The sequence below is a fragment of the Triturus cristatus genome, chromosome 5_2 (assembly GCF_964204655.1).
Source record: "Triturus cristatus chromosome 5_2, aTriCri1.1, whole genome shotgun sequence".
NCBI classification, from domain to species: domain Eukaryota; kingdom Metazoa; phylum Chordata; class Amphibia; order Caudata; family Salamandridae; genus Triturus; species Triturus cristatus.
The window spans coordinates 929,556,001-929,583,828 of record NC_140588.1 but is presented as its reverse complement, the minus strand read 5'-3'; the positions used below and the strand labels follow the sequence as shown (position 1 = coordinate 929,583,828).

The 27,828-nt window shown below is 50.5% G+C and overlaps 1 protein-coding gene across 2 annotated transcripts in view; it reads right to left on the bottom strand.

Moving 5' to 3' along the window:
• Positions 1-27,828, bottom strand: part of STAG2 (STAG2 cohesin complex component) — a 1,427,207-nt gene that overhangs the window by 253,090 nt on the left and 1,146,289 nt on the right. For both annotated transcript variants that reach the window (XM_085608133.1, XM_085608134.1), the window contains exon 30: positions 16,656-16,784. In XM_085608133.1, coding sequence (XP_085464259.1) covers positions 16,656-16,784 — 129 coding nt within the window. The remainder of the gene's footprint in view (positions 1-16,655; positions 16,785-27,828) is intronic.

The window sequence follows — 27,828 nt, the reverse complement described above, 5'->3', positions numbered from 1 at the left end:
GGTACTTTAAGAGTATATGGTAAGCTATATCATAGAAGCTATAAGGACATGGTTCAGAAAGTTGCAGACAGGCTCAGCTCATGCTAGAGCACCATCTCACATGTTACCAAGCACTCCGCCTCCAGGATTGTTAAGGCCTGCCATAGTAGTGGCTGATAGGTACACATGTGTCTATATATAAGGTAGGTATAGGAATACTACACCTAAGCAAGGGGTGATTACATGACCTTGCCCCAGCTGAGTGATCAGCCAGTTGTGTCATAATGGAAGGCCAGGCCAGGGGTGGCACAATACATGCTGCAGCCCCTGGTAGGCCTAGGGTACACCTATGCCCTGTGTACCTAAGGTACACTATACAGGGGCCAATAAGGTGATCCTTACCAATTGGGTTATGCACCTAAAGTACATAGTATGAATTTAGAGAGAGAACAGCTGGGCTGTGGGTCTGATTGGCAGGCCCACAGCCACATCTAAGTCGAAAACCAGTGAAGCAAAAGCAAAAAGTGGGGGTGAACACAGAAAGCAGACCCTACTCTCCTACAAGGAGTCACAGGCTTTAAACCCGGGCATCCTACCGGCACCAGTTCGAATCGGGTAGACAAAAGAGTCCAAAAAGTTTTAGTCAAAAAGTGACTAAAGGGGTAAGCTCTTCCCGGATCGGCGCTCTCTGGCACAGAAAAAAGAAGAACTGACATCAGTGCGCGAGGGCGGCGTCTAAGTACTCCAACGACGTCATTCCGGCGCACAACGCCGAACGCGGAGCCGCAGACGACGCATAGCGATGCGCAAGGGGTATTGCTGATGAAAAATCTTTCCGGATCCAGCCTGACGCCTAGGAATATTCTAAGGTGAGGAATCTAACTAACGTGTTTCTTTCAGATATGTCCAGCTCCCAGAGAGGAGTTGCTTTAGTTAGACGGTTATGCCACCCCAACCTTCTTGTGACTCCAAGCCACACCTCGACCGTATGGGCTGTAGGGCTGGTCAAGTTAAGTTTATGGGGATTGGTGTACAGAGCCCTATTGTAGCCACCCTGTCCCATGAGCCAGCGATCGGTACGGAAATTGGGGTCGTCGTGTGAGCCGAACACCCATCTATTAACTGCCGTCAGTTGGGAAGCTTGGTAGTAGTCTCGTATATCCGGCAGCCCTATAACCCCGTCGTACCATCCTATGGTGAGCTTATTCATAGCGATGCGTGGCGGGCAGTCGTCCCATAATAATCCCCCCACCACACTATCGATTTGGGAGAAATAAGAGTCGGGTATTGGATAAGGAGCGTTTTGGAGCATAGATTCTTATTATTCAGGAGCGCATGGCCTTCATGTACGTTTGGATCGCATTACGATGTCAACTGACCTGCTTTCGAGCATATCTGGTTCCTACTATATGGGGCGCACACACTCGGATCATAATCCACACATGATAGAACTGCAATGGGATGATACAGTGCCACAGATATCTACGTGGCGCCTTCAGACAGATGCCTTACTCGATGCACCTTTCCGAGACCTCCTGGCCACGACCGTGGCGCAGTACTTTGAAGAGAATGCCGGCAAGGCTTCCTCGTCCCTGCTTGAGTGGGATGACCTTAAGGTAGTAGTCCGCGGTCACTGTTTGGGCGCACAGGCTGGCATTAGAGTGCAGCTGGAGAAAGAACTCACCACTTCAGAGGGAAACCTGGCGACCGCAGAGCAGGGACCCCAGGGCCGCTTGATGGCTATAGAGAGGAGCATGCCGGGGCTGTTAGAACGGTTACGATGTCTCAATTATGCCGCGGATTCGGGGCGCACGCACCACATGGGGGACAAGGCTGGAAAATTACTCACATGGCTTATACGTCAGGATGAAGTGCAGTCTCCCGTCACGTCTGTGCGCACGGCAGCTGGGGGCCTCGTTTACATGCAGCGAGACATACATGATACATTTGTGGCTCATAATCAGGGACTGTATGTGTCTCGCATACAGGTCACGACTCAGGAGTTACAGCTTTATGTAGATGGGATAGATCTACCGACACCCACCCACCCACCCACCCACCCACCCACCCACACACACACAAAGGGAGGACTTGAATGGTCCTCTACTTGCAGAGGAGATACGGTAGGGAATATTCTCTTTGGCAAATGGGAAATCGCCAGGACCAGGTGGCCTGCCGCCTGAATTCTATAAAGCATATATTGGTACCGCAACTGCTGCAAGTAAAAGTCGGTGTTGGAAGAATCCACGCTTACTGACACACAAAATGAGGCCCTGCTAGTGTCCCTCCTCAAGCCTGACAATGACCCTGAATTGCTGGGGTCCTATCGTCCGCTGGCACTTCTGGAACACCGACTATAACATTTTTGCGTCCCTCCTCGCTAAGCGTCTTTCGCCGTTAGGGAGATCATTGGTGCACCCAGATCAGAACGGTGCTGTACCCACTAGGAACACCTCACTCAACCTCCGCAGATTTTTTCGAATACAGCAGTACGCAACACACAGATGGTACCGCTCCAGATGCCTGGTATTAGACCTGGAGAATGCCTTTGATTCCTTGGAGTGGCCCTTTCTGGCGGCAGTGTTGCACAAATATGAGCTACGTGTCCTCTTTTTCAACATGGTCCAACTATTTTATCAGCGCCCCACTGTCCGTGTCCGCAGTGGTAGGATTGTGTCTGCTCCCATTAGAGTGAGGAGGGGAACACGCCAGGGATGCCCGCTGTCCCCACTACTTTTCTCTCTCGCCATGGAGCCTGTGTCGATGCTACTCCGCAGAGGAGGTGAGGAGTGGGACATACAGCTGGGGGATGGGACGCATGCTGTGTCTCTGTATGCTGATGACCTACTATTGTATGTGCGTGATGTCACCGACATACCCACGTCCATAGCAGATGTGCAGAGGGTGTTTGAGGAACTGGCGGGACCTCGGGTCAATTGGGCCAAGTCTGGAGTGTATCCCCTTTAGTGCGGCCACGACAGAAACTGATGTGTTCATTAATGGTTCGCGGCTCCCATGGTATCCCACCACCTTTCGATACTTAGGGATCCATATATATCAAACCCCAGATGATTTATTAGAGGATAATTTGATGAGGGCAATTTCGGAGGTACAAGCACAAGTGCACTTCTGGAGGACACTCCCGTTGAACGTCATGAGCCGCGTTACCCAGCTGAAAATATGATAGTTCTTCCCAAACTATTGTATTATTTTTCAAACCTCCGGGTTTATGTACTAACTAAGACCGTCCGTGAACTGGAGCGTATGTCCCGAGACCTCATATGGAACAAAGGCAGACCCAGAGTCGCGTTGTGGAAACTGTACGCCCCCACCTCTCGGGGAAGACTAGCTTAATTATGAAATGGCGGAAACAGGCAGACTCCCCAGAGATCAGCTGGACAAACTCACTTAAGATATGGGCACAGGCAGAAAGCACTGCACTTCACAGGGAAGAGACGGCGAGGCTCCGTAAATATCCCATAGCGCTACAATGGGACGCCATACTGGCAGCTTTTAACACTGTGGACACCAGGGAGGGCAGTGACACCTAGCCAGCTATTCCATAAGGCACATGCCGAATGTCCCAGGGGGCGGGGGACGGGAACATGGCAGCAAACACCTACATACCACCGGATGTCGTATCGCAGAGTACGCCTAGTGTAGCATGGTCCTCACTCCCCCTTGTCCCGGTGCCTGCACTTACGGGGCTAGCTCCCAGCACTGACACGAGCTTGATTATCACCCCAGTGTGCTGTCCTGTCGTACCTCCCACACTCTATAGTCCCATGCTCTGTAATCTAATGGATTACTTAATGGTTTCTAGATGGCAGCCCTTTAATCAGGTTAACAGTTATTCTATTGTAAATGTATATTTAATTGGTGTTTGCGCTTTTATCCTTCTTCCTTTTTCTTTGGAACAATTCCCTCGTCGGCCTATCGCACTGGCCACATAAGACTGTTTTCAACGTTTGCTAATTTCATGGCGATCAGACATCGGTGGCTTTATTGTTACAGGCAATGTCATCATGTGGTATTGGCACCTTTTCTCTCTTTTTTTTTTGGTTGCACGCTTCTTTCTGCACGGACGATTAAGCAATGTGGGAAGGAATGCAGGACAGGTGATCACGAAGATGCTATGAGAGACTGCCTCTCGATGATAAGTTGGTGTGTTGTAACACATCGGAATACAATCTGCTTTCACATGAGTAGTTGCAATAATGTAATATGTAATTGAAAACAATGTTTTTTTTGACATTCTGTTATGTCCTGTACCATGAGAAAATGGAAAAATATGAAAAGACCAATAAAGAGGTTAAAACAAAAAACAAAAGAGCGTTTTGGAGCGCATATAGAAAGCGCGGGCATCTTGAATAGGGACGCACGTCCAGTAGGAGGGAGAGAACGCCAGTGCCGGGCGTCTGATTTTAAACTTGGAGGGGCTCCACTAAGTTCAAATCGAAGAAAGTATTGACATCTGTGGTGATGAAAACACCCAGATATCGGAAGCCTTGGGTAGAGACCAGTATCTCGTATCCCCTAGGGTTGGAGGGGGGTTTACCCCACAATACATACATCCAGGATTTGGACCAGTTTAGTGGATATCCCGAGTGTGCACCAAATATGTGAAAGATATGGAGCACCCTCTGCAGCGAGCGTGCTGGTGAAGCCAGATCAAGAAGAATATCATTGCATAAAGCGAAATGCGGTCTTCGTGGTCGTTCGTCCATTTAAGTCCCCGAATACCTGGATACCCCTAATCCAAACGGCCAGTGGCTCTAGTACCAGGGCGAAAAGAAGCAGGGACAACGGACAACCCTGCATTGTGCCCCGTCGGAGGTGAAAAGTGGCAGACCGATGGTTATTTACGGTGACATATGCTGTGGGTTGTGTGTACAGTAGCTTAATCCATCCAATCAGCTTGGGTCCAAACCCCATACGACAACACGGCGAAGAGGAAGTCCCATTCGATGGTATCGAATGCCATAGTGGCTTCTAGGGAAAGCAGTATTGCTTCCTCCTTGATGGTACTAAGTCTCCCCAGTGCCCCGTGTACACGTCGCAGATTTTGGGCCGTATTCCTTCCCGGCATAAAGCTGGATTGGTCTGGGTGTATTAAATCGGTGATATAGGGACGATTGGCCAGGAGTTTGGCGAGGATTTTAGCTTCAACTGTGAGGAGGGAGATAGGGCGGTACAACTTTCATTCTTCTACTGGCTTATTGGACTTGTGAATGACTATAGCAGCAGTACAGATATCCGCTGGGAGGAGTCCCGACAGATAGCACTCCCCGTAAAGGCCCAACAAGTACGGATGATCTGCAATACACACTTGTCCGATGTGAGGGAGGTGGTGGCGGATCCTGCCACCCACCGGCGTGGGGTGCTCCACAAAGCTCGGATTAGGAAGGTCTGGAGGTAGAAGCAGAGGGGGAGGAGGTGGACTGACCCCCACGCTGATTTCCAGAGCCACCCCTGCGGAAACCGCGGCCGCGCTGAGGCTGGTTCTGCACAGGCTTGCCGAAGGAACGTGCCTGGGCGCCTGTGCCTTGGCCACGAAAACCAGGAGTGGCTGGGCTCTTCCTGGAAAGACCCAAGGACGTGGCCGTGGCTCGTGAGTCCTTATAACGCTCCAGTGCACGGTCAGCCTTATCGCCAAACAGGTGAGAGCCATCAAAGGGCATATCCATGAGCGAGCTCTGGACATCGGGCGAGAACCCAGTAGATCGTAACCAGGTGTGGTGACGCAGCGCCAGAGTCGTCGAAATCGCCCTGCCCAACGTGTCAGCGGTGTCCAAACCGCACCGAATGGTGAACTTAGCCGCATCCTTACCCTCAGCAACCGCCTGGGAAAGGACAGCCTGGACCCCCTCAGGACACTGAGGCAACACCTGAGCAACGGTATCCCACACTGCGTGGGAATAGTGCCCCAACAAGCAGGCGGTGTTCACCGACCGCAGCCCCAAGCTGGCAGAAGAGAACACCCGCTTACCGAACTGTTCCAGCTTCTTAGAGTCCTTATCTGGCGGAGCCGTAGGAAAAGCACTCTGCGACGTCGAGGCCTGGATGACCAGACTCTCAGGCGTGGGATGCGTGGTCAGAAATGCGGGGTCACCAGGCGCTGGGCGGTGACGCCTGGCGACATTCTTATTTACAGGGGCCCCGGTGGCCGGTCGCGACCAAGTGCCCAACAGGACATCGGTGAGGGAGTCATTGAAGGGAAGCAGTGGCTCCGACGAAGTAGACGCCGTCTGGAGCACCTCGGTGAGGAGGTTAGTTTTGAGGGCCACCGTAGGAAGATAGCGGTTGAGGACATCAGCAGCCCGACGGAGCACCATCGTGTAGGACTTGCCCTCCTCCATCGTAGGTGGGGGAGAGGCAAACCCCGGGTCAGAATTGACATTGAGTTCGCCGGCGTCGTCCAGATCTTCCACCCAGTCCTGCTCGGAGTCACATTGATGGGCCGAGGACCCCTCCCAGTCATCGGAACCGGTCGCGGTGGCTGAGCCAGAGCAGGGACATACGGCGTCGGAAACGGCGATGTGAACGGCGCCGGCTGGGCCGGCGCAGTCCCCCAATGCGGATCCCAGTTAGGAACGAAATAGTCCTGGAACTGGGGCAAGGGTGGAATGAACGGCACCCACTGCAGTGCCGGAGTGGAGGTCGGTGCTGGGGCCAGAGCCGGCAGTGCCGGACCTCGTGGCGCCAGAGCCAGCGGCGTAGGATCCTGTGGCGCCGAAGCTGGATCGGCTGGCGGCGCCGATGGGCCAACAGGATCTGGACACGGGACCACGGGGCCCGAAGCCGCGCTGGCGGTAGCCGAGACCTAAAAAGGCGGTCCATGGTGGCAAGAAACTCTTGCACCTGTTCGGGAGTCGCCGACAGACCCGGGTAAGGCGGGTAGGCCGTGGGACTCCCAGGCTCCAAGGGAGCCGCAGGCTCAGAACCCCTGTCCCCCTCATCCGCATCCGAGGACCGACGGGGGGGACATCGGAGAGCGAACACGCTTCTTCGACTTCCTTTTATGAAGTCGCTTACCGGAATCCGAGGGTGAAAACTTGGAGCCCGAGGAGCGACAACTGCAGCCCCGCGAGCGGTCCCGGGAACGGTCCTTGGACTTGGAGCGGCGTTGGGACGAGTGCTGGACCTCCAGCAGCTTTCGCCGTTGCTCCCTCAAGGCCTTCGGGCCATGGCTCGACAGTCCCTGAAGGACCGGGAGTAATGGTCGGTCTCCAGGCAGTAGAGGCAAACATCATGTGGGTCCGCCACTGACATGTTGCGATGGCAAGCCCCACAAGACTTAAAGCCAGGCATCCCTACGTGCACCAGGCGCAAAAAAGTGGAGACAAAAAGTCTCAAAAGAGTAGTCAAAAAGTGAATAAGGAACGTGCTCTATCCGGATCTGCGCTTGCTAGCACGGAAAAAGATGTCAACTCGCATGGGTTGCGCCTAAGTAGTCTCCGTGACGTCATCTCGGCGCTTACGCCAGTGCCGGACACGGAGCCGCACAACGCCACCTTCTGATGCGCAGGAGTACTGCTACAGAAAGCTTTGCGGATTCGGTCTGACGCCTGGGGATATTCTAAGGTAAGAAATCGATCACTAACGTGTCCCTTTCAGATCGTCGTGTCCGTCTGCCATGGAGGGAGATTTGAGGTGCCTCTTGCCAACTGTCCGCCAGCCCTCGAGCCAGTCCCAGGCGTCTTCCAGCCTTGTGAAGAACCACATTTTGCCGTCTGCTGCGACTCGGAGTTTTGCAGGGAAAATCATGGCGTATTTGATCTCCTGGTCTCTGAGGGCCCGTTTTACTTCCAGGAAACTACGACGCTGTTTCTGGACCCTCAGGGTGAAATCTGGAAAGAAAGTGACTCGGCTGTTTTCGAATGTCAACGGGGGGTTGTGGGGGAGGGCGAGCCATCTGGAGGATCACATCGCCATCCCGTAAGTTAAATACATGGGCCAGGAGCGGTCGGGGGGAGGGGGAGCACCCGGCTTTGGCCTACCTGCGGGTACACGATGAGCTCGTTCAATGGAAAAACATTTAGACAAGCCCTCGAGGTTGAAGTTGTTTTAGAATCATCTCCTCCACAAACAGGTCAGCTGCTTGCCTCTCCGCCCGCTCCGGAATGCCAAGAATACGAACGTTGTTGCGCATCATCCTGCCTTCGTATTAGTCCAGCTGCAGAGCCATTGCTTCGTGCGAGGTGCGCAGTTCGGTAACCTGCTTCTTAAGGAGTGAGGTGTCGGTCACGAGTTCTTTAGTAGTGGCCTCAACTGAACCGACCCGGTCCGCCATCTTCCTTATGTCCTCCCTAATCAGGGCCACCTCCGTGGCAACAGTATCGATTCGGGTCTCAAGAGAGGAGCGTACTGCGGTCATCGCTGCAAGGAGATCTTTGTTTTTCGGCTCCTCTGCTTCCCCTTGGACCTCAGCAGCTCCCCGATCATCTTCCTGTTTCTGCCATGCAATTTTCTCAAGTTTGGCCTGCGCTGCAGTTCGTCCACTGTGGCCTGACGCCATGTCTGCTTCGTCAAGGGTCGGCGAGGAATGGTCCAGATGCAAACGCTACTCACCGCCGCCTGTGGTGAAATCCTCCACCCGGCCTGTCGGTTTTGGCAAGTGACAAATCGGTCTGGGTAGCAATCAGGACACTGCAGCTCCCTCGATACCGCAGTGCTCCACGGCGTCACCAGCACTCCCCAGTTAGCGCCCCTCACCATTCAGGGGGTTACACACACTATGGATGGTCGGTTGTCACCACGGCCCTCAGATCTGCCCGTTAAACTGGATGGGCAGGCGAGAGAGGGATAGCCGCAGGGTCAATGGCCGTGATGGAATACGCCTCCGTACAGGGGCCCCCGTCATGATATAAGCTATGGTGACCGAGCTTTGGGGGGGGGGGGCTCGCTTGAACAGCGCCCGAACACCACTAACCTCTTGGTGCCCACCTGCTGGCTGGGACACTCCGCTAAGTGTCCGCTGTGTGTGTTGTCGCCAGGAGTGTCAGCATCTGCCCTTCCCACAGTCAGGTATGGTCACGGCAAAGGCCGCAGCCATGGCGTTGCGTGAGGCCTGACTGCAGAGGAGCATCACTCTCCCCCGGCACGGTCTCGGTTGGCAGATCGTGTGGCAGTAACACTCTAGTCCGGACTCCTCTGCTCACGCCCAAACTTCGTCCGCTTCACAAGTAGCTACATCCAGCTTCCTTAAGCCCCACTAGGAGAAGTGTCGGCCAGGGCGGATGGATTTAGGCAGTGGCGCTCAGAGCTCAGCTACCGTGCGCCCATTCCCGTTGGCAGTTGGCCACGCCCCGCATCAATAAGTTTTGATTCCTTATCAGGAGGTGGAGCCTCTCCTGTTGTCTGAGTTGGCTCTTTTCCTTGCAGTAGACACACCTATAGAGTCTAGTGGCAATTGTCCCCTTATATATAGTGGGTCTGATGGTGCTGGCTTGTACTTCTTGTCCACTCTAGGGGTAAGAATGCGAGCCCTGACTATCATTAAAAATGTCATCTACATGCTTGACCATCCCTTCAGACATGGGTAGTGTATTTGATTACCTTTGTGTGGTACTGAGGGTTTCAAAGAGGAAATCCTCTTCTAATGACTCCTTATGTAGCAGTACCCCATGATAGCTGGCAGCTCTACCCAGTAATTCAATGTAGCCTACACTATCATCTGGTGGAGAGGGTTTGGTAGGGTACAGGTTGGGATCATTGCCTGTGGGCGAATTGGTGTTATAATCGTTCTATGGGTCTTGTAATGGCTGATCATAATCCCTATCCTGATCATCATCCCCATCGTCCTTGTTGTCATGTGTATGTGGTGGCGAATGTTCAGGTGAAATTGGTTGAAGCGGAGGGGAAGATGGTGATGAAGGAAGAATAGGTGGGGGAAGAGGAGGAGGGGAAGGGTTATTTCAAACAAATCTCTTCTTTAAAGGGATGTGACCTTCTTCTACATCAGCCCATCTTTTCAGAGTCACTTTAGTGGAGACCTGGCATTCTGTGGATGGATATACAAAAGCTTTTGTTTCAGATCCAGTTTTTCAATTGGGGAATCCAAACCGGGCTTTGTGTTTTTTTTCTGCACTTTTGTCTGTTTCGGTGCCGACATTTTCAGTGCCAGAGTCAAAACCGTTGATGTTTTCGGATCTGATGATTTTTTTCGGGGCCGAATGGTGGGGGTCGGTGCCGGACCTGTGTTTCAACCCCGAAGGTTTATGCTCGGAACTTGGTTTGGAGGGAGTCTTTTCGGAGCCAGAAGGCTTTTTGGTGCCGAGCAAGAGGGCGGTGCGTCAAAAGCGTGGTCTCAATGCCGACCAGGGCCTGAGGGCGCGGGTTGAACCAGAGCCTTCTTTTTAATGGAAATTGTCTCTTGGGGTGAGGGTGGAGCTTTACTCACAGTACGTTGACCAAGTGGGATGTCTTCCTCTTGGTCGGATTCGAAATCTGCAATGTTGCCCGGCTACTGGTCCTCCCCTGTTTCCACAGCCTCACCGGCTTCTTCGTCAGACTGTTGACCGAAGATATCCGGAATGGAGCTTCTGTGATGGCTCTGCATGTCGCGACGTCGAGACCAACGTCCGTGAAGTATTTTCTTGGAGCGGAAAGCCTGGCACGCGTCGCAGTCTTGTACTCTGTATTGTGGGGATAAACGCAGGTTATACACTTCGTGTGAGTCGGTGTGCAGGTATTTCGCGTGACACAGAGGGCAGAATTTAAAGGGAGTTCATTCCTTCGACTGCAGGTCAACCCGAGGCGGGTAGGCCTGAAGGCCTTGCACAAAGATTCCATTCGAAATATTACTTTAGGTAATTTTGATACGTGATAGAAAGGGAGACGCGATCAAAAACAATACCGTCGAGGGGGAGTATCTAGCGTGCCGAGGGAAAACCGAAGTAACGGTATCGAACTGGAGTGCAACGATATACATCCAAAGCCGATGGCGGAAAAAAACAATCTAACAATGGAGTTGATGCCCATGCACACTCTCACTGAAAAGAGGAGTCACCTACCTCGTGACTGGAAAGAGTTCTTCGAAGAAAAACAAAGTGCAAACATTCGGACCCAATAGTCGATGGCGGTCTATGCTTAGGATATGATCTACAGCATGTATGCCTCGAACATATACTTTCAATTATAAACCTCTACACAGAAATGAAATTGAGGATGGATTTGCAATTGTTACAGGTTGGTAACTTTTCAATAAGCGGTTTACAGTACACTATATTTACTTTTAGAATACTTTCAGATTACTTTGACTATTGGGGGCGGTATGCTTAGATATCACACTGAGGGATCTCACAATACAAGGTAAGTAAGACTTTTCTTGGTTTAAGTTGTGACTTTTTCCTCCATACAAAACAGTTAAACACATAACATGGATTCCTACGGGAGAAAAATGGTTATCGATTTCACAGGTAAGTAAACGTTTCATGAGTTGGAATAGGACAAAGGTTCCCTCAGGTTTTGGCAGGCACTCAAGTTGCACCACCAGAGGCACTGGGGCGGCAGTGTGCAGCAGCCCAAATGTTAGCTACTTGGGCTCAGGGGGCCTTCAGTTAGGGACTGCTAACGAGCAGCCCACTCTGGTGTGGGAGCAAAGCTCCTGGGGTTAAGGTCAGCACTGCAGGGGTCCACAATCAGCACAGGATCTGCACCACCAGCAGCACAGGGGGCCGGGTGCAGGATGCCAAGCTGACGTGGGGCGCAGTGGTTTCCAATAGAGACCTTTGGTTCAGCATAGTTGCTTCAAGCTTGGGCAAGGAGACTTCCTGAAGGCCACCACCGGCTGGTGAGGTAAGTTGGGTTCTTGGGTGATGCATGGACACTATCGGTTGGGCTACCCAAGGCCGTGGGTGGGTGTGTCGGGTGTAGGGCTGTCTTTTGGCGTTGGGTTTCTTTATCAGCTGTCGGAGGGGGGGGATGGAGAACCTTTGAGGTTGAGGCTACAGGCATCATCTTGAAGCAGGTCGGGGATCACCAGATCCCAAGTCAGGATAGCTGGGGAGACCTCCTCGTGGTGTTGGGCCACTCGTACTTGGGCCGTGGGCGTCGGGGGCAGAATCGCAGATTCACAGGAAATTGGATTCTAGTCTTTGTTGGAGCAAATCCAGTGCTCACGAGAGACAGTCTGTAAGGTGAGTGCAGGGCAGGTCCTCCCGCCTCTGGGGGGCTGCTAGCTACTGGACATGCCGGTTTCTTCGCTGTAGGCAGGTCGGAGTTGGAACAAGCCGGCTAGGGCCAAAGCAGTTGGAGTCCTCTTCTTCATGGGTCAGCACGGCTCTTCGGTCCAGATTTCTTCATCGAATCGGAGGCATGGTTCAGAGCTACCCCTAAATACTAAATGTAGGGGCGTTAAAGGGGTGTGAAGGTCGGGACCAATGAGACCCTTCCTTAGGGTGGATACACTGCCTGTGCCACCTTCCAGTGGGAGGGGGCATGAGCCTCTCTCCAATTGAGTTCCCTCATCTTCAAGATGGAGGGGACTGAGATGTGTGATTTACCTCGCCTCCCCCACCTGAGGGGTGGGGTTGGAAAAGGTGGGCCCACCTCTGTCCCTAGCTTGGTTTTCCTGCCGATTCTTCCGGCCAACGTGGGGGCAGAACCAGTGGGGGCCAGTTGCTGGGGCAGCAAATAGCAAGGAGAGCTTCCAAAAGCGGCAGGCCTTTGAAGCTTCCCCTTCGTGGACCCAGCCCATCCTGGCACTCTGCCATCAATGGGCTTGGTTTCTGGCCCCGGAGAGCTAAGGCTCTCTAGTCAGGGGCCCAGAAACCTGGCTGGTGATAGCAAATGGCGGGCAGCGATTCAGGAACCACACCAGGGCTGGTCGATTTTCAGGAGCATCTCTGAGTGCATTTTACATTAAATCTTACACTGGCATCAGTGTGGATTTAATGTGCTGAGAAGTTTGCTACCAAACTACCAAGTTTTTAGTAGAGCCATTATGGAGCAGTGGAGTTCGTAATGACCAACTTCCAGACAACTCTTTATGGCTTTACTACACTTAGTGTGTAATCATGGACTTAAGACACTGTAGGGGTACAGGGCTCATGCCAAAGTACCGTTAACTGAGGTCCAGTGTACTCTGCTAGAGGGGTGACTTACCTAGGTCTTAGGCAGTGGGATGCAGGCTTGGCACACAGGTATGTGTGCCATGTCGCCTCTTCAATTTTCTCTGCACCAAAACACGAACCCGGCAATGGCAGTGTGGGGGTATTAAGGTACAGAGCGCCCAAGAGTGGCACAACAGGTGCTGCAGTGCTTAGAAGCTTTACCTGGTAACAGTGCCCTTGGTACCCTTGGTACCCATGGTATCCTTTACAAAGGGCTTACCAGTGGCCAGAGATGTGCCAATTGTGGACACTAAAGGTACAGTCTTGGGAAAGAACACAGACCCTGGGAACTTGATTGGCAGGGACCCAGGGTACATCAAGTCAGGTTGCATCAGATGTCAGGCACAAAGTGGCGGGTAACCATGCAAAAATGGGGACTTTCCTACACCTTCCGTTGAAGGCGGTGTTACCTTCTCCTGGAAGGAAGCCAAAAGGGATGTTAGCACAAATGGTGAGCTCCAAAGGGAAAGCCGCCTTTGAAGGGCAAATGGTGAACACACTTTAGAGGGCTACTCTTTTGTTCGCGTAGACTGAGTCTGGACAGAGAGGGGAGAAACACTGGCCTAACGTGTTTTCAAGGGCGTGTAGTCCCTAGGGAGTCAAACCTCTACGGTGGGCTACAGAGCTCCACGAAAAGGGTTCCGACATCTTGGGAGCGGATAGAATGGAGCACTCTGGGAAAACTAGATGCCACACTTCACAGGAAGTTGTCATCAAGTGGGAGGTAATCTATTAGCCAGTTGGCTTGTGATCACAACCTTTGAGGGCATTTTCTGGACATATAAGGGACACCCCAGGCACCCAAAACTAAGGTCTTGCTTGGATTGGAGAAAAGGACTGAAGGAGGACTACCCTGCTGCTCGTGTTCTCTCTGAATGGTGTAAGGAAATGGATCTGCAGCTGGTACAATTGCAGTCAAGGAGCCACCACTGCAGATCTTACAGTCTCCTTCGACAAATGGATGGAATCCGAAAGGTTCCCTTGGTGCTGAATCACAGACTTCAGACCCTACTGTACTGCCCGCAAGTGCCACCTGAAGTGGTTCACAAGCTGGATGCAAGAAGTCAAGAGGCCAAGAAGCTTCAGAGCCGCTCTGAGAACAGGATCAATGATTTAAGCATCAGGATCGTAGCATGGATGTTGAGGCTGAGGGAAGACACGAAAGAGCACCCTATCCACGATGTCTGTGATGAAGGGGAGCTGCTATGAAAGTCAGGTGTGACTTCAGCACGGTGATGAAGTCAACAGGTCTGTCAACTAGATGTGGTGGAGCCTGCATTCAGCAGTCAAATTTTGAGGTAGGGGGACAACTGGTATATCCAACCTTCGCAGATGGTCTGAGACCACCACCATCACCTTTGTGAACACCTTACTAAAGGGGGGCACGGAGAACTGCAAGTGCTTCTGGGCTATGTGAGGAAATGGAGTGTAGTTGTGTGACCTCACTATCTAATACACTACTGTAATGAAATGGTTTCTGCCCATTTTACTCTTCCTCAATTCTCTGTTTTTATACCACCTGGTTTGGGACTTTTTACTGTGGGTGAGTGAGCCCCACAACTGGTGTCTCACCCATGGTAATCAAACTCTAAACTTAATGCGCTTGTTTACTGCCAGTGTCACGCAGCAGGAGTAAGTGGCACTTGGATGGTTACACGTGTGCACATGTGTCCCCGCACGTGTAAGGGCTGTGCGTCTGAGGCTACCGTTGTGTGCAGCACAGTAACTGTGCACTGGAAGTTTGGTGCAGAGGGCATGCTGTGGTGTTAGATATTCACCTGGGGTAGTCGACAGTCACAGGGGAAGTTAGTGTTGCTTACTTGTCTGTCTGCTGTGACACTATTATGTGCATAGGGGAAAATATGTCTTCGAGTGCAATTACGCGCACTCTTGACCTACAAGTCCATCAAGGCCTGAAAATGGACTTACACATATTGCAGAGGGAGGCTTGGCTTTGCCATTGCTTTAAGTAGCAAAGTAGGGCTGGCAGCAGTTTGAATCTGCTTTTTCAGGCTGCAATGGCTAACTGGAAGAATCATTTTACCTGTTTCACAACTAGTGCTGCAAGTCCTTTGTATATGGAAGCATATACAAAGGACATATAGGTAAGTCAGCTTATGCTTATTGGGTAGACACTAATTCAAAATACACATTGTAGGGTCAGGACACTGGCACCAAGATCTGGTTAGTGATCCTCAATGTTGAAAAACCAGTAGCATCTGTCCAAAAACGTTAGGGGGGGGAGACTATACAAAAAGAGTTATATTCTTACAGCAATCAACAGAGAAAATAATTGGCTATAGGGCCAAAGCAATCACAATTCTAGGGCTAAGCAACATGTCAAAAATGTTTGGGCTTCTATCATGTATTTAATCTTACTGGTAACTTGCAAGCCAAATTAATTCCTTTTCTCTTTGCCTTGTGTAAAAGCACGGTTTACTGAGTGATATTTAATAAGTCAGCCAACCAGGATCTCACTTTCTAACCCCCTAAATTTTTGCAGTGATCGGGACTGCTCATCATCATTAACCTGAGAGAGAGGCAGTACCAAAAAGGAGTAAACCGTCATACAAATAAAATAAACCTTAATAAAGGCCCAGTCACACAGGTTTGCTGAGCTTAATGTATCGTATGCCATTACTCTCACTACAGGAGTACCTTTGTGTTTTTGTTTCTCTTTCTTGGCCTTATTGGTAGACCTGCAGAGGCTGGGTCTGCCGGACAGTTCATTCAAGTGGTTTTTAGTTCTCTATACAGTCCTGCCTGTGGATTGTAATGTTTTCTTTGATGGTGGTTAAAGGCAGTGGAGGCACTTCTGCTGCCACTTGGAACTGATCCAGCTCAGAGTGGCCCTAAACCAGGTTCAAGGGAGGGCACTAGAGCATACTGGCAAGAGTGGCACAGATTTTACTAGCCAAGCAGAGGACTTGCATCCCAACAGGTATCCGGCAGTTGCTGACCTGGCTCTAGTATAGGCTGAGACCACAGAGCTAGGGTTAGTGTCTGTGGTGCCTAGTGCACGAACCAGTGCAACGAGGCAAGGGTAAAGATCTTGAAGCAGCTGATGCTCTGGAATGCTCAATACTGAAAGGCATCAGGGTCAAATGTGCATGCTTCTGAGTTGAGCTGACCATTTTGGATGTGTAATATTCAATGAAGGATGACCAGAGCAAAATTAGAGTGGGCGTGAGAGGGCACAGCATTTGAGTCCTTACACAATAGTATGGATTATCACTTCATACTCCTAAATTTAGTTTTTATCTTAGAATCAGTGATAACCCCCATACAAGCATTTTGTCCTCAAAATAAAATGTTTACAGTACAATTGTTTGGAACTCTTTGTAGGGAAGAGTTAAATGTCAGAGTTCACTGGGGAATTTTTCTTTGTTTAAAGTTTTTACTCTAGATTACAATATACCTAGTGGTATATCATGAGACATCCACACTATATGACAACAGTTAAAATCTAGAAAATGCAACATATGCAAATGCAGATATAAAAGTTATTAAGATTCATTTGAACAAGCTACATATTTACATGTGTGTACAGAAAGTACTTACACTGTTCTTTTGTCTTGTCTCAGAAGTTTGGAAGAAAATTCACTGAGAATATCAAGAAATGCAAGATTTAAAGGAGGCTGCACCTCACCCTGAGGGCTAGGCTCTTTGAACGCAAACTCTATGCCATCCCTGGAGAAAAAAATTGATTTCTGTTAAATGCATAATTAAATAGGACAAAGTAGCACAATGACAAGCTTTTCAACCTCGAAAAACGAATATCAAATATTTACCAGCTAGTAATGGTTTGCCATTATAATCCTAGTTCTACATCATGGCTACCTTTCTTTAAATCATCAATGAAGATTATCTTTACTTACTTATAAGACACAATACAAGCACAGCACGATGGTGCTGCGGGGCACAACAAGCTACAACTAGGTGGTCAAAGCCCCAACGGTCCCATTCCACTTGTAGGGGAGATAGCAAGGTTGGAGGGAGGGAGGGAGGTGACAGGGGTGGGGGAGGGTGCAGAAAACACCAGAGCAGCATGTGACATGAGGTGTCCTCTTGGGCTGGGAAGCGATCTCAGATCCAAGAATAGAAAAGCACATATTTGAGGGGAGGGGGGGGGGGGGGCAAGGGGGCAAAGAAGCTTTGTGATGAGAATCTTTGCATTCACAAGGAAAGGTGTTGCAGTGCCGTGTCAGTAGAGAGTTGCGTCTCTTAGGGGACAGTGATGAAGAAGCAGTCACTGATTGTTTAGGAATGGTGTCCACACCTTTTGCTAGGTCTCCAAGTTTGTCAGCGAGCTTATAGATGAGCTTCTCATATGAGGTAGTCAAACATCGGTCAGCAATTCCGTGTGTGTGGGGAACGCCAGTAGCGGAGGTTTCAAAGTTTTCCCGTGGTTAGTGCTGTGGAGAGAACGCAGCGTATGTGGCGTCAGTGGAGAGATGTCAGCTGTGCCATGTAGCATTACCACTTGTCGAGGTATTGTGGAGGAGAAGGGCAAGGTTCTGCGTAGTGTTCTTCCACTACAGTCCACAGACCCTGCAGTCGTTCGGGATTTGTTCCGTGTCACAGTTAGGGTGATCACATCCCCAGACCACTACACTAATTTTGTTGGGGTCCAGTACCAATCCTGATCTGTCCTAAAAAGGCCGAATTTCATCCTAGGTTTCCTCAACCCTTGGTTCACGTTTTACAGAACCTTGGCCCAGTCACTTTCAGTATAGTCCATTTGTAGTCTCTCCTTCCACACAGTTCGCAGTAGTCGTGTCTTAGGTTGGAGTACCTGTGCCGTATCAAAAGACTGCAAAGACCAGACATTACCACTCTGAAACAACACCAAAGGCAGAGGAAAACATTGGGGAGGGCGTCATCACCCATGGGGATGCACACAGTTCGCTGAAGAGACAGTTGTGGAGTTGAAAGTACCTCCATATCTGGTTTGAGGGGAGGTAGAATACATCCCTCATGGCTTCAAAGGGTTTAAGGGAATTGTGATCAATGACCTGAGAGGTGGACCAGATACCTGCTTGTTGCCATATAAGCCAACTGGGTAAGGCTCCTCCTATGCAGATGCCGGCATTCTGACAGAGGAGGGCCTCACTGTGAAAGTAGGGGTCAGTCAAGAGAAGCGTGTGGGCCCATCGCCATGATAGGACCATCGAGGTCTAGCACCTGGGCCAGATTCAAGTCTGCCCCAAGGAATATGGCAGTGGTGCCCAGTTCTGTCAGGATGCAGTTTAGAATGAGGAGGAATTTCATTTTAGTTCCCACTGTAGCATAGATCTAGCCCATTCATAGAACCTTGTCAAGCATCCTAAGACTGACAAAAGAATATCAAACTTCAGAGTCCATCCATGTCTTGAGTGCTGTGCAGGGGAGTGTTTCTTACTGTGAATGATCTTGCCCACCCAGTAGTGTTTAAGTTGGTCTACCTCGAGGTTGGTGAGGTGGCAATGTCTGGCTGTTTGTAATTCAAGAAAGAGTGATCCTTTATGTTTGATGTAGTGGATGAGGCTGTGGACGCTCCAGGATAGGACAGTCAAGGGCTTTGATTTCATGACATATAGTCTGTGGATAAAGCTTGGGGGAGGAGGGAAACGGAGAGAGGGTATGGATGTAGGAACTAACCCATGGGTGTAAGGAACTGGCTCTATATATACTACACCAAAATGAGCTATAGTGTGTATAAAGTCCAGGTGACCCCAGAGGTAGGCAGAGGTTAAAGTTAGATGGAACCTTACTCACTATTTGTGGTAGAGTGGTCGAGCAGTTAGCAGTATCAGAGGATAGTGTTAAGCATTTGATGAACACACTCAGTCAGCAAATGAATTCACACACTCAAAGACTGAACTCTAGACCAATTGTTTTTGTATAAAAATATATACTGTTTTATTGATAGAATCAAGCAAGCCTGGCACAGGTAAGCATTTAATACTTTACAGTAATAAGTTGCTGAATGCAATAGGACTTGTACTTTGATTTACAGGGGATGCAGTAGGTTGCAATACTTAGCAAATACAGTACATTGAAATGAATAGGTTTTTTCAGTAAATTACAGGTAACTTACTTTTTACGTTACTTTTCTAACTCAGTACTGGATACCTAGATTTAGCACTGGCACATTTCCTGCAAACAGGTGAGTAAATACGTTTTGCTTATTCGTGCGATTTTGAAAGAATATTTTTATATTTCAAAACTCCACACTTTTGGGAAGAAAACTGCCAATGTTATCCTATGGAGGAAAAACAGATTATCGGTTCACAGGTAAGTTATCGACTGTGGCAGTTAAGGTTCTGGGGTTAGACTCAGAGGTCCCCCAGGGTCAGTGATGCACTCTTGCTACACCCTCAGCGGCACTAGGGTGGCCGGGTGCAGAGTGTTGAGGCCCAATGCTATCCAATTTGGGATAGGGGGCCTCCGGTTGGTAGCTGCTGGCAAGCAGGCCACTGGGTTGTGGCAGCAAATCTCCTAGGGTTTAGGTTAGGGCAAATGGGTAAACAAAGTATCACACAAGGTGACCCTCAGCAGCATTGAGGCGGCCGGGTGCAGAGTGCTGATTCGACGTCAGGCGCCCTGTTTTCAATGGAGAACCTCCGGCTAGCAAAAGCTTTGCAGGCAGGAAGACGAAGGACTTCTGTGTCCGACCACCACTTCGAAAGGTAAGTTGTGAAGTTAGGAGTTGGTTAGGCACCGTTGGTTTGGGCACACAAGGCCGTGGGGCGTCGGGTGCAGGGGTGCCTCTTGGGGTCGGATCTTCTTACCACCATTAACACCTTAATTGTGGTAATGCAGGTATGGCAGCTGCTTGAGTAAGCCTATGAGGTGATATGGACAGGGGTCAGCCGCAGTGAGAGGAGGCAGGCCACCACCATGATCCTTGTCGCTCCTGGTGTGCGCCGATGCAGATCAGGTGAGCTCAGAAGTCTCCTCTCGGGTGGCAGGCAAAGACTACTGCAGTGCTTCGGCAACTGCTTTTGTTTCTGCTCGGTAGGATAGGCCCACTTATGTGCTGAGTGTAGGCAGGTGGAGTCACGTCAGCCATCCATGGACTTCGGTCCAGCTCCAGATGGGGCCAAAGAACAAGTTACTTACCTTCGGTAACGATATATTGAATATGCTACTTACCAGTATGCATCTGTTCTTGGCATGAAGGGCTGCTGACATTCATATCTGTGCATAGATCGCCGCCTAGTGTTGGGTCCGGATGTTTGCACGTTGTTGTCCTGGAAGAGTCTTCGAAGTATCACGAGATAGGCGACTCCTCCCCTGGACCACAGTGCGCATGGGCATCCTCTCCATCCTTAGATTGTTTTTCGCCATTGTGGCAGTGATGGAGTAGATACAGTAAGTGATGACCATACTATACAGTAATTCTGAGATCTGCAGCTGCGACAGGTGCCGGGGAGGAGGGTGGGCGATATGAATGTCAGCAGCCCTACATGCCAAGAACAGATGCATACTGGTAAGTAGCATATTCAGTTCGAGGCATGTGGGCTGCTGAATTCATATCTATGCATAGAATACATAGCAGTACCTCCTATTAGCGGCGGCTACCAGTGCCAGCAGTCTGAAAAAGAGTTTTGAGAACAGCCTGTCCTACAGCTGCCTGCTGTTTTGAGTGTACATCTACACAGTAGTGTTTGGTAAATGTATGTATAGTGGACCATGTGGCTGCTCTACATATTTCCTGTAAAGGAATGTTTCCCAGGAAAGCCATGGATGCCCCTAACTTTCGTGTTGAGTGGGCTCGTGGGGGAATCGTTAGTGTGCGTTTAGCTTTTTGATAGCAAATTTGAATACATTTAACGATCCATCTGGCTATCCCTGCTTTGGAGATGGCGTTGCCTTTGTGTTGTGGAGAAAAGGCAACAAAAAGTTTTTTTGTTTTCCTAAAATCTTTAGTTCTGTCTATATAGTACATGAGGGCCCTCTTTACATCTAGTGTATGGAGCATTCTTTCAGCGACATTTTGTGGATTTTGAAAGAAAACAGGCAGTTCAATAGTTTGATTCATGTGGAACTGCGATATTACTTTAGGCATGAATTTGGGGTTGGTACGTAGTACGACCCTGTTTGCGTGAACCTGTATGAATGGCTCTTGAATGGTTAGTGCCTGGAGTTCACTAACTCTTCTTAACGAGGTGATTGCTACTAGGAAAGCTACTTTCCAGGTGAGGAATTGAATCTCACATGAGTGGAGAGGTTCGAAGGGTGGACCCATCAGTCTGGTGAGGACCAAGTTGAGGTTCCACACCGGTGCTGGTGGGTGTCTTGGGGGAATCACTCGTTTAAGTCCTTCCAAGAAGGCTTTGATGGCAGGCACTCTGAATAAAGAGAGGTGCTGCCTGTTTTGGAGATAGGCTGCTATTGCGGTTAAATGGATACGGATTGAGGTGTATGCCAGATTGCATCGGTATAGGTGTAAGAGGTAACAGATTATGTTTTGAATGGATGCGTCTAGCGGGTTAATGTCATTATTGGTGCAGTAAATGACAAACCTCTTCCATTTAGCTGCATAGCAAGCTCTGGTAGTGGGTCTCCTTGCCTCCTTGATGATCTCCATACAGTCAGGTGGCAGGTTTAGGTAGCCAAACTGTAAGACTTCAGGAGCCAGATTGCCAGGTTCAGCTGTTGCGGATCTGGGTGCTGAATTTCGCCATGGTTCTGCGTTAAGAGTGCAGGTTTTATCCGCAGCCTTTGATGCGGCACCACGGAAAGTTCCAGAAAGGTGGTGTACCATGGCTGGCGCGCCCACGTTGGAGCAACTAGGATGAGTGTCAGTGAGTGCTGTCGCAGTTTGCGTGCCACCAGCGGTATTAATGGCGCTGGGGGAAAAGCGTACGCAAATCTGCCGGACCAGTTCATCCATATCGCATTGCCCTGCGACTGTGGATGTGGGAACCGCGGCAAAGCTTTGGCATTTTGCGTTTGTTTGTGGCGAATAGGTCTATCTCTGGATGACCCCACTGTTGGAAGTACGGTTGGAGTACTGATGGGTGTAGCTCCCACTCGTGCATCTGGTGGCTGTGTCTGCTGAGCAGATCCGCCATCTGGTTGTCCTTGCCCGGGAGGTGTTCCGCCATGAGGAATATGTTCCTCTGAATGGCCCACTTCCACATGCTCTGAGCCAGATGAGACAACTGTGGAGAGTGTGTTCCTCCCTGCTTTTGTATGTAGTACATGGCAGTCATGTTGTCCGTCCGGATCAACACGTTTTTGTTGCACTAGTGTACTTTGAATGCCTTCATGGCGAGGAAGATTGCCATCAGTTCCAGAACGTTGATGTGCATCTTCTTTTGTTGTGTCGTCCATAGTCCCTGCACCGTGTAACCGAGTACATGAGCTCCTCATCCCTGGAGAGAGGCGTCCGCTGTCAGTATTATTTGTGGAATAGGCTCTTGGAATTGTCGGCCCTTGCAAAGGTTTTGTGGATTCCACCAATGCAGAGAGTTGTATGCCCGACCGCTCACCAACACTAGGTCTTTTAATTGCCCGTGAGCCTGATTCCATTGACGTGCTAAGCACTCCTGAAGAGGGCGCATATGTAGTCTCGCGTGCGGGACTATGAAAATGCAGGAGGCCATCATGCCCATCAACTGCATGAACACTCGCGCAGGAAGGGAGTGTTGAGGTTTGAACTTTGAGATCAGCAGTTGCATGCTGTTGATCCTCACTAAATTTGGCTGAGCTGTGGCTGCCAGGGTGTCTATGGTCGCGCCCAGGTACTGTCGTACGTGTGCGGGTTGTAGATGTGATTTTGGGTAATTTAGTGAGAATCCCAGACTGTGAAGAAGGTGAATGGTGAGGGACATGTGGCTGGCACATTGCTGGGCTGACTTTGCCTGAACAAGCCAGTCGTCCAGGTAAGGGTAGACGTGAATGTGTTGTCTCCGTAGATGTGCGGCCACTGTAGCTAGGCACTTGGTAAAAACCCTGGGTGCTGTTGTGACGCCGAAGGGGAGGACTTTGAATTGATAGTGCTGTCCCTGAATAGTGAACCTGAGATATTTCCTGTGTGACGGGTGTATGGGTATGTGGAAGTACGCATCTTTGAGGTCTAGTGTGGCTAGGAAGTCTCCCTGGCTGAGCAGCGGGAGAACCTGCTGTAGGGTGAGCATATGGAAATGCTCTGACAGAATGTAGTGATTGAGGGGTCTCAGGTCTAGTATAGGTCTGAGCGACCCGTCCTTTTTTGGGATTAGGAAGTACAGAGAGTACACCCCTGTCCCCTGCTGGTTGACGGGCACGACCTCTATTGCACCTTTTTGCAGCATACTTAGCACTTCCTGCTGCAATAACGCTAAGTGCTCTGCGGACATAGGACGGTGCTTTGGCGGTATTGTGGGTGGAGTGGAGGTTAATTCGAGACAGTAACCGTGCTGGATAATATCCCTGACCCACCTGTCCGTGGTGATGGTTTTCCATGTGGATAGGAACCGCTGGAGTCTCCCCCCGACAGGTGTTATGTGGTCGGGGGGAAGGGAGAGGGCATCACTGTTTGTTCTTGGGTGAGGACCTGGTGTTGCCGTAACCGCGTCCTCTGCCCTTGGTGCTGGAGCCACGATATCCACCTCTGTTTTTATCGTAGGTACTCTGTGTGCCCCCTTTAGTGTATTGCTGCTGTGACCCCTGGCCTCTAGCTGCTCCCCTATTCCCGGGGCGACGAAAGGAGCCACTACGAAATGTTTGCGTTTGCAGAGCCCCCATTGACTTCGCAGTGTCAGTGTCCTTCTTTATTTTTTCTAAGGTGGTGTCAACTTCTGGGCCAAATAAGTAGTCGGGGTTCACTGGCTGATTTAGGATGTTGTTTTGAATCTCTGGTTTGAATCCGGAGATTCTCAACCAAGCGTGTCGTCGTAACATGACGCTGGTGTTTATCGCCCTTGCAGCTGTGTCGGCAGCATCTAGTGCGCACTTAATGGATGCGTTGGTAAGAAGTTGTCCCTCTCTGATGAGGAGCTCCGCTGCCTCTTTGTATTCGTCTGGCAGATGCTGGAGTAGTGACTCTAGCGTGTCGTAGTGTGAACGATCATAGCGAGCCAGGAGGGCCTGTGTATTGGCAATGCGCCAGATGTTTGCTGCTTGAGCTGCAATTCTCTTGCCTGAGGTTTCCAGCACTTTGGACTCCTTGTCCGGGGGAGGAGCATCACCTGTTTGCGAGTGGGCTCGTTTGCGAGCGTTAGCAACCACCATGGAGTCCAGAGGCAACTGACCTCTAATGTACATAGGGTCCCCGCGCGCAGGTTTGTATTTTTTTTCAATCCTGGGGTTTAGCACCCGTGCCCTGGTTGTTTCCTTGAAAATGTCCTTTGCAGGCTTGAGAACACCTTTCAACATGGGCAAAGTTTTGACAGTTCGCTCGGAGGAGGCGAAAGTGTCCACTAAGAAGTCTTCCTCAATTGTGTCAGAGTGGAGTTGTACTCCATGATTGGCTGCAGCACGTTCTATGAGGGCATTGAAGGCGGCAGTGTCCTCTGTGGGAGATGTTTTTGCGCCGTAAAGCTGCGTGTCCTGGGTATCTGTTGCGGCACCCTGGTCTGTAGGGTCATCCCAAGCTTGATCTGGGTCCTGCTGCTCTTCAGGATCGATGTCCCTAGGGTAGGTGGTATCATCACCTGTGTAATCCTCCATTGCGTCCGTGTCGGAGGGCGTAGGAGAAAAGGACTGCGGATCCTATTAGGAGGTGTGCAAGCGTTCGTATAGAACCGGTTCCGACTCTGCTGGCAGTTTCTGCTTCAGAGGGATTCTGTAGGAGTCCAAGGCCTGCTCTGGCGTGACCTTCCGTTTTCGGAGTATGAGTCTGCCAGTGTCGGCGTCGATGAATTGAGACTGTGAAGGCTCAGTAGGAGAGTGTCCAGTAGATGGGGACTTTGTCTGGCGGACACGTGTTCGGATCTCGAACATCTTCGGCGCCGTGGATGGCGGCAAACCAAAAGTGATGTTGGTTGGTGCCGAGGGTGCCTTTGGAGCCTTGTTCGGGTCGGGGCCCGACGTGGACCGGAGGGCTGCCTGTTCCCTGATGCGTTGCAACGACGCCGCAACTTGCCGCACCGAGAACGCCAAAGGTTCTTTGGTGCCGAGTGGTTCCGTAGAGGTAGGCGTCGACTGCTTCGGAGCCACAGGGTCATCGATCCGAGAAGAGGTATCAGCGGTCGTCGGAGCCGATGACTTGATGCGTGTCGCTGTTTTCGAAGTGGACTCAGATGGAGCGGCCATTTTGACTTTGGTGGTCGGGGCCGACTGCTTCGGTGCCAGGGGCCGAGGCACTTTTGTGGGACCGACGGCCTTCCTTTTCGGGTCGGTACCGATATCTGCTGCAGCGAGTTCGGCGCCGAAATCCCTCTTAGTGCGTTCGGAGCCGATGGTCTGTGCTGGTGTCGAAGGAGTGGAGGTCTTCGAGCCGACCACTGCCAGTTTCACTTTTGGTTTCGGTGGAACTGGTGCGACGATTGGTTTCGGTTTCATTGAAGGGATGAGGAAAATCAAAATTAAAAGACCGCTCCCGGCTCTGTCCCCTCACAAACTTCCCTTTCTCATTGTGCTCTAAAACAATTCTATACAGCATCCATTTTGGACACAGCATCCATTTTAAGAATTCATGTCAGCTTGCCCAGGGTCAGCCAGTTCAAGTATCTCCTCATACTGCGGCTGGTTTTCAGACAGTAACCTTCACGCATTTTTGTGGTTAAGCCGATTCTAAAAAAAATGGGCCCACCATCTTCCTCTTTTCTAAGAAAAGCAAGTTTATCTCGTATCTCTTCAAGGCCGGCTGGCCACGGGCCCACTGGGGCCTCGCAGAATGTCACGTAACTCAGTTCTCTCCAAGGTCGTCTGCCATGACTCACTCACCACATCCTTATCTTTCAGTCACACAAGCCCCCTCTCCCTCTGACAGCATCCACCCGAGTTGCTTTCTTGAAAAATGTGCTGATCTGTGTGTTTTTGCATATACGTCTTGAGCAATGCTAACTTGTAACGTTTTTTTTCCTTTGACGCAACCAGGAGGGCCCCTCCCCATGAGTTGAAAGTGTACTGTGATATGTATAAAAACTGTACTCTGTGAATGAAGCCTCAGACCACTCCTGATCCTTGCATGGTGATGGTGTTTGTTCTCCATTAACCCGGGTTACTGAATAAAGGCCCATTTTTACTCTTTCACCACGGACTCCTCAGTTCATTATTTCATTTATATTGATAATTTATAGAAATTCAGACCTGGTAATTAACCAGTCTTTTTTGGTAATAATGGCTCGTGCTGGATGTTCGAGGCCGGGCCCGAAGGCGGGGCCGAAGAACTTTGGGATGGATCTTGGGTAAGGCCCGGAGGCGATCCCTTGACCGGAGACGTAGAATGACGCATTTTGATGGCCTCCGTTTCGACGGGTAGGCCTGGCTCTTCACTAGAGCTATCTTCTTCGGCCCCAAAGGCCTCATCGTAGTCTCCTACCTCGTCGACGGCTTCTTCCCTGTGAAAAAGCGCTTCATCGGCGTCTTCCGATCGGGAATCGTGTTCGGAAGCGGGGCTGGAGTTTACTTCTTCCACGCTCTCAACATCTTCGTCCTCGGTGCTGAAGATGTTGGCCGGTGCCGGTTGCTGCGCTTCTAATCTCGCTGCCCGTCGATTCCGGAGAGTCTCCTTGGATCGGAATCGGGCACAGGCCATACATTTCGATTCGTCGTGATCCGGCGAGAGACATTTGTTGCATACCGGGTGGACGTCGATGTGTGGGTATTTGGCGTGGCATACAGGACACCGTTTGAATGGGGTCCTCGATTCCATCGTCGATGTAAGGTCGATGTTCGGATTAAATGGATCCGAAAAACTGGAAGAAGTTTCTAAACTAAGCAAGAAAGCAGTCGATACCGAGCGGGAACAGTACCGACGAAAACTAAAGGCCTTTTGGCCTTAAACTAAATTTTCCTAACTTGAGCTAAGATAAGCACATCCGAACCCAATGGCGGAAAAAAACAATCTAAGGATGGAGAGGATGCCCATGCGCACTGTGGTCCAGGGGAGGAGTCACCTATCTCGTGATACTTCAAAGACTCTTCCAGGACAACAACGTGCAAACATCCGGACCCAACACTAGGCGGCGATCTATGCACAGATATGAATTCAGCAGCCCACATGCCTCGAACCTGTAAGAAACATTAGTTAGATTCCTTACCTTAGAATATCCCCAGGCGTCAGGCTGCATCCGGAAAGATTTTTCATCAGCAATACCCTTGAGCGTCGCTAGGCGTCGTCTGCAGCTCCACGTCCGGAGTACTTAGATGCCGCCCTCGCGCGCTGACGCCAGTTCTTGTACATAGCTTTCCGCGCCAGGAACGCAGAGCCATCCAGGAAACCAACACTGGTGCCATGAATCTAGGGCCCTGAAAGGGATGACCGTAACCCTAGATATCAGTTCGCAGAACGGGGAGGATGGGTGGGGCGGTAAGGAATCTAACTAACTAATGTTTCTTACAGATATATCGTTACCGAAGGTAAGTAACTTGTTCATCTGAAAGAAACACGTTAGATTCCTTACCTTAGAATAGATACCCCAGCAATATCAACCCCAGTGGTGGGTCTGCGAACCAAGATCACACCAGGAAGTCCTGGAGAACGGAACGGCCAAAGAAGCCGTTTTTCCAGACTTGGCTGGCCAGGCAGTAATGCTTGGCAAACGTGTGCAGCGAGGCCCACGTTGCTGCCTGACAAATGTCCTGCAGAGGGACT